The sequence below is a fragment of the Pungitius pungitius genome, chromosome 4, assembly GCF_949316345.1.
Source record: "Pungitius pungitius chromosome 4, fPunPun2.1, whole genome shotgun sequence".
In the NCBI taxonomy this organism is placed as follows: domain Eukaryota; kingdom Metazoa; phylum Chordata; class Actinopteri; order Perciformes; family Gasterosteidae; genus Pungitius; species Pungitius pungitius.
In genome coordinates, this window is record NC_084903.1 from 23,991,392 (window position 1) to 24,003,436 (window position 12,045).

The 12,045-nt window shown below is 48.2% G+C and overlaps 1 protein-coding gene across 1 annotated transcript in view; it reads left to right on the forward strand.

Moving 5' to 3' along the window:
• The window catches only part of crtc3 (CREB regulated transcription coactivator 3), an 18,922-nt gene extending 8,170 nt beyond the window's left edge, over positions 1-10,752 (forward strand). The window contains 10 exon segments of the mRNA XM_037488720.2: positions 2,781-2,884; positions 3,393-3,443; positions 3,514-3,599; positions 4,156-4,205; positions 4,733-4,953; positions 5,489-5,724; positions 5,877-6,251; positions 7,119-7,202; positions 7,683-7,881; positions 8,160-10,752. Of these exon segments, the coding sequence (XP_037344617.2) occupies positions 2,781-2,884; positions 3,393-3,443; positions 3,514-3,599; positions 4,156-4,205; positions 4,733-4,953; positions 5,489-5,724; positions 5,877-6,251; positions 7,119-7,202; positions 7,683-7,881; positions 8,160-8,365 (1,612 nt within the window). The 3' untranslated portion in view covers positions 8,366-10,752.
• The last annotated feature ends 1,293 nt before the right edge of the window (positions 10,753-12,045 follow it).

Below are 12,045 nucleotides of genomic sequence, written 5' to 3' on the forward strand. Positions count from 1 at the left end.
GATCACTGCGCCGACTCAACGGCGGGTGACCTGCTTTGCCTCAATGGCAAATGTAGTCAATAGCAGCAATAAATTCCTCAGTGGTCTTATTGACCCAGAAGGCGGAGTTCTCTGCCAACAGGCCCTTTTTGTACCAGCATGCATTGTGCCTCCTCCCTGCATTTCCTCGTCCTTTTCACTGTCACGCTGGCAAATGTTTCCCTGCCTGTAACATTTGTTGGAAACACAGATTGTGGTAAAAGTGAGATGATTTTAACTCCTAATTGTATTCTTGGCAGACACTGGATATGAAAGGGTGATGTAATAGAAATCCACTTGTTCTTCCTCTCCTTACTCGTCTACCTAAAAGGTGTAATGCTCCTACTCGGTGCTGATTGGTCCCGTAAGTAGATGATTAGATAGTAAATAGTCGTCCGGCTCAGAGCGGAAGCAGAGCCTGGGCTCAAAGGGGGGGGGGCGGGGGGGGCGGTTCACACAGCCTCTAACCGCCGAGTCCTTCGAGTCAGGCTTTCCCATCATTGAGTTACAAACCCACTGCCAAGAGGCCCACGATGATCTATTTGTCATGAGAAGCCTTCCTGACCCCATCCTGCATCACCTGTATTACCTGCTCCAGGTGAGCCAGGCATTAAGAAAAGGTTTGAGTCACATCACGTTATTTCAAACGGATCCAATGGAAGCCACTCAATGATAAACATCACATAAATGCGTTTGGGCGTCGTTACTTCTCAGGTAAACAAAAAGAGTGACTTGTTGATATAGGAGTCCAATGCAGGAGCAAAGTAAACCCGCTCAAAGGTGCAGCAGATAGAGATGTTAAACAAAAGATTAGTCGGCGTTAGTGAAAGTAGACTTGATGTTGGGTGGAGGAGAGTTTCTTATGTCACAGATGGTAGAGCATCTGCTTCAGGGTCAGAGCCTCGGGCCGGTCTCACGCCCGTCTTCGGGCTGCTATTCCTGTACCAGCCTCCCTCGGGAGGCCGTTTCTCAGAGCCAGCTCCCCGGAGACGGCTCCGTAGAAAGAGATCCCAACGTCTCCCTCTTTGGCTCCAGCAGTGATCGCCATCAGCGTCGGTTTGCGCTCGCAGGGGAGAGACCCAACAGGACGAGGGTTCAAAGCTATTCAGCCAATCTGAAATCAGTTGTAATTCTCCGTATCTGAAGAGTCCCGCTGTCTCTTGCTTCAGCTGAAGGAGGAGCTGAGGGTAAGTCCTCATTGGGGAGGGTAAAGGGGGGGGCTTCATGCCTTTATGCCTCAGGGTCACAGCCACCTGGCTGGCAGAATGTGAGAGGAGCTTCTGATGAGGTCACACTGCAGGCGAGACCCTCCCTCCAGACTCTCTCACGCTACTCGGGGCCGGGGCTACGGAAGTGACCTAAAGATTCACTCCGCTTCTTTGTGGGCTTTCAGAAGACTGTTTTTTTTTTTTTTTTACTTGAGTACTTCAGAAGAATCCACTCAGTCAAGGTTTGAGGACGATGACCCTCCACAGAAAGGGTTCTACGTGGTTCCTCTCTGTGGGAAGCCATTCGTTCAGCGCCCCCCCCCCCTCCCCCCCCATTAGCTCGTCATTTGCAGTGTCTTCACATTTCCCCCTTAAATGTACGGTGTTCAGTTGGATCTTGAGTATTTCACGAGGGGCTTTCTTCCTTCCACACAAGGCTCGTCGTTCTTAACGTATTTTCTCTTCTTCACACAAACTCTTGAAGGCCGGAGGCGGGGGCTCTCCTCTCATCCAGTAAATGTGCGTCCTCTCTCTCTCTCTCTCTCTCTCTCTCTGAAGGGAACAGCAGCCATGGAACGAGGAAAAACGGCCTGGGTTGAGATTATTATCACAACTCAACAGGTGACCCTTGACCCCTTCAACTCTCTTTATCCTCTTCCATGTCGCTTTGCTGCTTCACCCCTCGCTCACCCGGAGGCCGACGGTTCTGCTCCTTGTCTTTTTTGCAATCTCCGTTGGCTTCACTGCGTCCTGGTCACAATCCTTCTGCAAATCTCCGCCTGATCTCTGACATCTCAGTAATCCCCTCTTTTCTTCCCCACAAGCACTGACATAGAAGGCTGACACAAATCTCATCTCAAGGCTGTTCACCGTTGATTTGTGTGTTGTTTTTTGAACATTGACTAATAGTTCCTCTCTTACTAATCCAGCTGTAGGACTCGCGTCTCCTTCATCCTCTAACATCAAGGCTCCTTTTTCACATGTCCTAAGTTTTGAAGATTTCCTGAATTCAAAGAAAGACGTGCTACATTACATTCCATTTCTGACAGTAGATCACATGAACTCCTTGACACTGGCCCTTTAAACATATATGACGCCCCTATTTGAGCGCCATCACTGACTCTGAAAGCATCGTATTATGGAGGAATCACAGGTGTTTGCTACGGTTATTACGCTACATGTGCAAGTAGGGAGTGACTGGACACAGTCCTGTGTGAGCACGAGGGAAACGAACACCTTTGACCTCACAGCTCGACCTGTGCGACCATGAGGATAATTTATCTCTTGTAGCTGCCATTTCCCCGTTTTGCTACATTAACGGATAGCGAACATTTGCATCGTTATTCAATCCCTCTCCGACTGATCCCAGTTCTGTGAGGGTGTTATTGTGAGTGAAGCCAGTGCGATCAGCGCAGATTGTGTGTGTGTGTGTGTGTGTGGAGGCGGAACGGCGAGCAGGATGACTCACGTCACGGCCCCAAGGAATCCTCTGCCTCTGTCCAAGGTGCTGGAACACGTCTCATCGTCTTCCTCCTCCTCCTTCGTCCCACACAGAACCAACTCCGACTCGGCTCTCCACACGAGCGCCATGAACCCGAACCCCCAGGATCCCTTTGGCATGAACCAGCAGATGGGTCAAGGTCTCCTCCAGCGCAATGGTGAGAGTAACACACACACACACACACACACAAGCTACTCGCCTTCAAAGAGAGCAGTTTCTGTATTTCTTGTTTGAGTTCTCGCTGCACACAAACCTCTGGTACAAACCTTTAAGCCTGACTCCTTAATATAAATGTATAGATTAGGAATGAGCCAATACCACACTACAAGTACTACAACCACTTACAAGTACTACGGGGTTATGAGTACGTGGAATGTGTTGGCGACCACTGAAGAGAAGCTTGAACTTGAATATAGTTTTTACACTACCCGATTGGTCAGCTTCACCCGCGGTAGATGTCAACATCGGAAAACAACGTCCGTAACGGGTCGCAGGCTGCACTGCAAGTGTTATTCAAAGGAATGAAAGACGTGTACGTGGCATCGGATCCCAGCCCATCAGTCTGTGACCCCCCCCCCAGCTTCAAACATGCAGTAAATAAAGCCCGTTAAAGCGAGTTATTATTGAATCATTTCCTCCCATGAATCTTTCTTTTTCTCGTGGAGGCTGGAATGCGGCGAGCGTAAACGAGGCGGAGGTCGACGGCTCTGGAAATGGTGAGTAGCACGTTCCTGAAGGTCATCGAGAGCTGGTTGGTGGTATGACGGGAACATCTTCTCTCTGCAGTGTTCTCCTTCCCCGCCCCGACCAACGAGGACAGTCTGATCGGCGTCAGTAAGCCGCTGCCCAAGCAGCTGTGGGAGGCCAAGAAGGTGAGAGCAATGCCCCCCCCCCCCCGTGATGCGCCGCGCGGAGGAAGTGCCATCTCCATATCGGCCACGCTGTTGCCATAGTGACGATGAAAACGGCTGAACCAATGGGTCCGTGGCGACGCGTCTTTTCAACAACACGCAACAACTCGAACTCGAATTGGCTGAGGAGCGGAATCCAAATTCTCTAGTGTTTGTTGAGCAGCCGGCAGGTCGGCAGGTTATCAATGCAGGTCTCTCTGCCCTAATGAGGCCTCTGGGTCCTCTGGTCTTTGAGGACACTGGTCACATAAGCCATTGATCCCAGCCTCGTCTTTACAGAGGTGTAATCCGTATTGGTAAAACACTGCTTTATGATCAGCTGCCTCGGGTCTGCTCAGTGAAACGGGTCATGGTACCTTTGTTTAAATTCTAGTGCCAGTACACCACTCGCACACGTATACATTTTTGTGCCAGGAAGCAATGTAGTAAATAAAGTACGCAATCATCCTGGAATCATTTAATATTATATATTATTAAATAATAGGTTTATTAATAATAACACTTTTTTGTGTTTTAGGTCCAGTCTCTGGCATCAAGGCCTAAATCTTGTGAAGTGCCTGGAATCAAGTAAGTCTGAAAGTATATTTGTTTCTTTTTGTTGCTTCACCACAAATAAGCTTTTTTCTTTTTGATTTAATCGCTCCTCCTTTTTAACACAACGCTGATGTGAACAGAAGCAAACCTGCTCACGTTCAGAGTGCAGTGAGCACAGCATTCTGGCGCCGGGATCATGTCAGGACCTGGAAGCCTGTTTTTATTAGAGAATCAGTAATCCGTGTGTGTGTGTGTGTGTGTGTGTGTGTGTGTGTGTGTGTGTGTGTGTGTGTGTGTGTGTGTGTGTGTGTGTGTGTGTGTGTGTGTGTGTGTGTGTGTGTGTGTGTGTGTGTGTGTGTGTGTGTGTGTGTGTGTGTGTGTGACACAATGAGTCACTGTTGCTGCTCATACACTGGTCTGGCAATTCAGCATATGAGCAGAGATGGAAATGAGAGAAATAATGGAGATGCAGAGAGAGAGAAGCCTTTTTATTCTGCAGTTTGAATATTGACATGAATTGAAAGGCTGACTGCCCCCCTGCCCCCCCCCCCCCCTTGCAGTATATTCCCGTCCCCGGAGCAGAACCCGGGCCTGTCCCACTACCAGGGCCTGCTGAACACCAGCGGCTCCCTGCCCGACCTCAGCAACCTGCACTTCGCCTCGCCGCTCTCCACGCCGCTCGACCCGGAGGACAACGGGGGCTTCTCCCACCTGAGCGGGGGCAGCAGCACCGGGAACCTGCCGGCCGCCATGATGCACCTCGGCATCGGACAGTCACAGGGTGGGTGGTGCGCGTGTGTGTGTGTGTGTGTGTGTGGTCCCACATGATTTGAAGGAACGTCGTGTTCACATCTCGCATCTTCTTCCTCTGTGGCTTTCCTTTTCATTTCTGACGTACTGAGGGAAATTAATGCGAGGAATGTTCGCAATGTCAGAATTTGTCGCCTAGCAACGCAGGGTCCGCGTTGCCGTTGCGCGTGGTATTTGGCGCACTGGTTGGCTCATGTGCTCCCGGCCTCCTCTCAGTCTCTGAATGACCCCTCTGTCGCTGCCTCTCTGTTCCCCTCCCACGTGGAGCGAAGTTCATCTCGGCCGAGCAGTGGTGCTCTTTGACCCCGTTGCTGCTCGCTACAATCGTTTCTCTTCTTCTCCCTTTGGATCCCCCCCCCCCCCCCCCCCCTGTCCTCTAGGCCTCCCTCCCTGGCCTCACAATACAGTGTTTTTGTTGCACGTATCTGCTTCGGTCGTCTTTTTTTTTCTTTTTTTTCTGAGATTCATTCTGATGCATAGCACCCCCCCCCCCCCCCCCTTTGCAGGTCTGTCCTCGTCTCTGAGCAACCCCTCCATCCAGGTGTCCCTCAACAACTGCCAGCTGCAGTCGTCGCTCAGCAACCCGTCCATCAACTCGTCCTTGCGTCTGTCCAGCAACTCCCCCCGGCGGCGGCCGGCTCCCATCAGCCCCCTCACCCTGTCCCCTGGCACTGAGCAGCGCAGGGCTTTGTCCAAGCAGATGTCTCCCACCATGTCCCCCTCGCTGTCCCCCATCACGCAGGTAGGCCCGCCTTGGCGTTCCCCCGAATAAAATAATGATCTAAAGTAAAGATCCATTTAAAGAAATCAAAAACACACTAAGATTTGCTTCAACGAGTCGAGTTACAATCGGAATCAACTTCAGTGACAGCTGGCTTTCTCCGTCCTTTGTAGGGAGTTGCTTTGGATACCAGCAACATGCCCAGGGAGCCGCCGCCCCCCTATCCGCTGTACCAGCAAGCCCAGCATGCAGCGGACCACAGCCGGCAACAGCAGCAGCAACAGCAGCAGCAACAGCAGCAACACCAGCAACAGCAGCAGCAGCAGCAACAGCAGCAACAGCAGCAACAACAGCAACAACATCATCAGCAACAACAACATCACCAGCAACAGCAGCAGCAACATCATCACCAGCAGCAGCAGCAGCAACATCATCAACAGCAGCAGCAGCAACAACAACATCATCAACAGCAGCAGCAGCAGCAACAACAACAACAACATCACCAGCAGCAGCAGCCTCTTTCTCCTCTGGACTTCAACACGAGTCAAGTAAGCCCCGTGAAGTCTTTGTCACACACTAAACCATGTTTGGTTTCTGCAGTCTTCTGTTCTCCCTTTACAGCATAGATGAATGCAGGAGATTACATCCAACGCTGCCACGCTGGGGGGGGGGGGGGGCACAGGTCATGTCACTCAGTTTTTATTTCTGTGGTTGGCATCCGTGGAACACTTCATTTGTGTCACACAGGTTGAAGTTTACATTCAGTAAATATTGGAAAGCCCTGTAAGAGGGATTTATAGATATTATTACACTAGTTGCATATTCATCTACTTCTGTTTAAATGTTCTTAAAACCAAACCAGTGTGTGTGTGTGTGTGTGTGTGTGTGTGTGTGTGTGTGTGTGTGTGTGTGTGTGTGTGTGTGTGTGTGTGTGTGTGTGTGTGTGTGTGTGTGTGTGTGTGTGTGTGTGTGTGTGTGTGTGTGTGTGTGTGTGTGTGTGTGAGAGAGAGAGATGTGTCAATATTTTCCCCAAATCACTCGTTTTGTTCGACCAAAAGTCCAAATCCTAAAGACGTTCACCCAGAACCAGAAAACAAGACTCATCGGTTATCATTTTTGCAGAATCATTGGCTGCAAAGTGACTAATCAAAGCAAAGCCTTAATGGTCGTAATGTGATTGGCTGAAAAGTCTCGGGTCGTCCCACAGCGTTGCGTAACCACCTCAAACGCACATGTTGGTGGCGCATGTAGGGAGGGTGCGCTCCATGCGCCATGCGTCCTCGAGCAAGACACCAACCCCCAGTTGTAAAGAGCATGGGTTGAAAATGCTTTGGATAAAAACATCAGATAAATGACATGTAACATTTTGATTGATGTTTTGAGACTCTTATTGTTTCGGTTTGTTCTCCTGACAGATCAACAACATGGCGGCACTCTTCAACGACCCCTTCATGGAGCAACAGTTTTCCAATCGCCAGACCAAGACCCACCCCTATCAGGTACAGGTAAACCCCCCCACACGCACGCACACACTCACACACACACACACACACACAGACGAGTCTTCAGCCAGAATTCATCTCCCTACAGACTTCTTGAGAATCGTAATGTTACCTACTGGTTTGTTGACTCATGTTTACGGCCCTCATCATGTCACACATTCATGTTCTCATTGGCAGAGTTGAGATGATCACACATAATCACACAGGAAGATGCTTTTACATTCATCAATACGTTGAAGGCTGTTGGCAGCAATTTGAAACAAAGAAGAGCAAAGAAGAGGAAATGTTTATGACCTGTATAGTTGGAGGTGCAGCAGTTGAGTGGATTCATCTCTGGCATCAGTTCATGTTTTCGTTGTAATGAACTTCCTGTCACAACGCAGAACTGAAGAAGGAGCTTTTCTTTGGTCCGAGAACTCGACAGAACTGATTCTTGTCTTTTGGTTTTTTTTCCCTCCTCGCCATCTGCTCGTGTAGTTGGACCAGTTTGCCCTGTTGGAGAACGCCATGAGCTCCACGGCGGGGGGCTCCTTCTTCGACCCTTCCCCCTCTCTGCTGTACTACTCCCAGGCCACCCTCTCGGGGCTGAGCGGCAGCCTGCAGGACCCGATGCACATGAGGTCCAACATGCTGTACCCCAACTGCAGCGGAGGACTGCCCAACATCATACTCACAGGTGAGGCTCCAGGGGGCGGGGCTTTAGACAGGTGGGTATTATTATTATGCTGAAAGTGTTGTACAATGGTAATATTTCTATTACCAACACGTGCCTCTGATTTACCGACAACTGAAAGCTCCCAAAATTCTAACCTCCTTTGAGAAAAAGTCTGATCAAAGCTTGTTACTATTTAATGATGAAGGCGATCAGAAACGTGACCAGTGTGGTTCCTCAGTGTTTGTTAGAGGAACCGTCCTGACCCCCCCTCCTCCCCCCCCCCCATCTCTCCCTCTCAGATGACTCCAACCCCAACCTGTCGAAGGACATCAGCAGCGCGCTCTCCACGGTGCCCGAGTGCTTCGACTCGGAGGGCTGCTTCCCGCTGGAGGACGAGCTGCGCATCGAGCCCCTGAGCCTGGACGGCCTGAGCATGCTCAGCGACCCCGACATGGTGCTGCCCGACCCGTCGGTGGAGGACTCCTTCCGCAGCGACCGGCTGTAGTGCACGCACTACCATTCATTCAAATGTGAAAGACGCCGTGAACAAACGCTATTTACACGCTGAGGTCCTCTCATGATGCTCAAGACGTTGTCAAAGGAGGCGGATCGATGCAGTTTCAGTTTCAACCCCCCCCCCCACCACCACCACCCCCACCACCTCTAACCAAGAAGACTCAGACAAACATGTGAGACTGAATCTTACTTCTCTCTCTCTCCCTCACCAGCTCACAGCCCCCTGAAGCCATGGTAACCTAATTTCCATGGTTACATGCCGTAGCAACCCCCCGTTGCTCTGCAGAAACAGACCGGCACGAACTTTACTGACAACACATCTGCCTGACATGTGTCTGTTTATTTAACATCTGGCACCTCAGGAGCAGCGATCTGTGTCTGTGGTAAAACATCTGGCGCCTGGGAGCAGCGATCTGTGTCTGTGGTAAAACATCTGGCGCCTGGGAGCAGTGATCTGTGTCTGTGGTAAAACATCTGGCGCCTGGGAGCAGTGATCTGTGTCTGTGGTAAAACATCTGGCGCCTGGGAGCAGCGATCTGTGTCTGTGGTAAAACATCTGGCGCCTGGGAGCAGTGATCTGTGTCTGTGGTAAAACATCTGGCGCCTGGGAGCAGTGATCTGTGTCTGTGGTAAAACATCTGGCGCCTGGGAGCAGTGATCTGTGTCTGTGGTAAAACATCTGGCGCCTGGGAGCAGCGATCTGTGAAGTAAAAGCCAGCTGTTTTGACGTGGTTACTTCAAGCTCTTGAACAATCGTGGTAGAAATGAAGACTAAAGAGATGACAGCTTTTGCTTGAAATATATTTCTGTATATTTCTACATATGGTATCAGATTATTTTTTAGATGTTTGCCTCAGATGTTTATGTACATGTATGTGCATATATACAATATATTATATACATAGATCTATATATAAATAAATATATATATACAACCCTCAATTTCAGTCAGATTAGAATGTGTTTTCAAACAAAAAGGGCAAACTGTTTACAAGATGAGATTGTAATAAGTAAATATTACTTAAGAATATAGATTTTTGATTGAATTTCTAATCAAGAGATTAAATACTAAGATATTTTAAATAAATGCTATATTTTCCCTTGAGATTTGGTTGGAAGCTCCTCGGTCCACCGGCAGAATAGAAGCACTGGGACGGCCTCGAAATCCATCGAAAACAAAAAGTCAAATTTGTATTTATTTTTTTAGGTGTACATTCATTGCGGACCTCCTTATTTTACATTTTGTACCGACTCGTAATGGCGCTTTTATTGTATTTTTGAAATGTTGTGAATAAGGGCATGCCCCCCCCCCCCCCCCCCCATGTGAACATGTGGACATCGGACATCATGTAACGTTGCACTTAGTCTCTTTTGCACTAATCAGTTCAACCACATACACAATGTGGTTGTTTTTTCCTGCGAACCCAAAGAAGTCGAGAGAAGCCATCAATAAGAAAAGTGAGTGAACATTTCGTAACTCGTTCTCATTTTAAAAAACAAACAGCAGCAGGTGTTTAGTTTTGATATGTTAGAAAATGTATGTTTTGTATTCTCTCATGACGACATGTTTTTGCAAAGAGCTCCTATTATGTAACGACTCAGCCCTGCGCGGGGTGAGCGCCCCCTAGTGTCCGTTCATACCCAGTCAGATCCTCTTCTACATATATAGTTAAAGCTATGCAACTCTTTCAATCAAGTGCAACCTGTTGAACAGGTCATGCAATTATTTTTTTATTTGCGAACGTGGGAGGAGTCAAATGATCCCTGAATCGCAGTATTACATGTGTCCAGTGTCCACGGTGGGAGTCAACAAGAGCAGGTTTATACCGAAAAACTATTTAAAGGAACTTGTGCAAAGTTGTTTTGTTTTTTTGTTTTTTTTGTCAACTGCATGCAAAAAAATGGTGGCACTTGTTTTTCTTTTATTTCTGGGCTGAAGCTGCACTGACGCAGTTATACGTGGACTATGAAATGAAGTTTATATTCAGTCTCACCTGTTTGGCTTTGTTTCCCTTCTTTGGGCCTCTGGTTTGCTCTTAAAGACACTTTGCAGTTTAGTTTCCCTTTTTGCTTTGTTTCCTGCTGTGTAAACGTTTGCCTTCTGCTGCCTTACTTTATTATTTTGTGACTTTTCATATTCCAGCAGTGACCTGCATCATAAAGTAGAATCTCAAACTGCTTCTAACCGCCCGTCCTTAGTCTCACTCTTTGTTTTGTTACTATTTTAGTTGCGTATTAAATGTACAGTTATTTAAATATATTTTTGTCCTTTTCTTTAGGTGTAATGTCATTTGATATAGATATACAAATGTTATGATGTATCTCATAGTGCTTCTTTTCTGATTGAATATCCAATAAACCCTGTACTGTGTTGAAGGGCGTGTAGAGGTCGTTCCTGCCTCCAGGGGGCAGCAGTGTGCTGCCGTTTGCTCTTATGGTTCCATCGGGTCGGTTTCTTCAGACAGGTGGATTGTAGACGAGGACGATGGGGTTCAGAGGTGATGGGACACGTTGAATAGTCTCTTCCCCGCAGCTCGCCATCTAAAATGTCTTTAGTCAGCCAACATATATGTTTAAGTGTTGGCAATCTACTTAAATGAAGATGGCTTTACTCTTCCTTCCTTCGATGGGACCAAGTGCACCACTCAATTCTTTGTTCTTCTTGCAGAGCTGCAGAAGAGACACAAGGACACGGATAAAATAAAATGTAACTTCTCTTTAGTTTACCTACAACCAGTAGACGGGATTATTTCCTGCATCAATAACATTTTACATTTGTATAAATGTAGTTGAACAGAGGGGAGTTGGTGACGTAGTCGTGACGTCACCCGTTGGTTTGTGGTCGCCATCTTGGATAAAATATACTTTCTTTTTTTTTTTTTTCTTACAGCCAATGCACAAAAGCAACCATGTTGGTTGAGACGCTGTATCCCAGTAAGTCCTAAAGCATCCCCTGTTTATGGTCTGTTTGACTCTAAATGGACCATCATTCAGTAAATGAACATCATGCTGCATTGAAGAAGACTTGAAACTAGAGACTGAGACCATAAACTCATGTTTACAATGTTTACTGAGGGAATAAATCAAGAGAGAAGTAGAGTCATTTCCTCATAGACGTCTATGGGAGCAGAGGAATCGCCCCCTGCTGGTCACTACACAGAAGTAGTCATTTCCTCATAGACGTCTATGGGAGCAGAGGAGTCGCCCCCTGCTGGTCACTACACAGAAGTAGAGTCATTTCCTCATAGACGTCTATGGGAGCAGAGGAGTCGCCCCCTGCTGGTCACTACACAGAAGTAGAGTCATTTCCTCATAGACGTCTATGGGAGCAGAGGAGTCGCCCCCTGCTGGTCACTACACAGAAGTAGAGTCATTTCCTCATAGACATCTATGGGAGCAGAGGAGTCGCCCCCTGCTGGTCACTACACAGAAGTAGAGTCATTTCCTCATAGACGTCTATGGGACCAGAGGAGTCGCCCCCTGCTGGTCACTACACAGAAGTAGAGTCATTTCCTCATAGACGTCTATGGGAGCAGAGGAGTCGCCCCCTGCTGGTCACTACACAGAAGTAGAGTCATTTCCTCATAGACGTCTATGGGAGCAGAGGAGTCGCCCCCTGCTGGTCACTACACAGAAGTAGAGTCATTTCCTCATAGACGTCTATGGGAG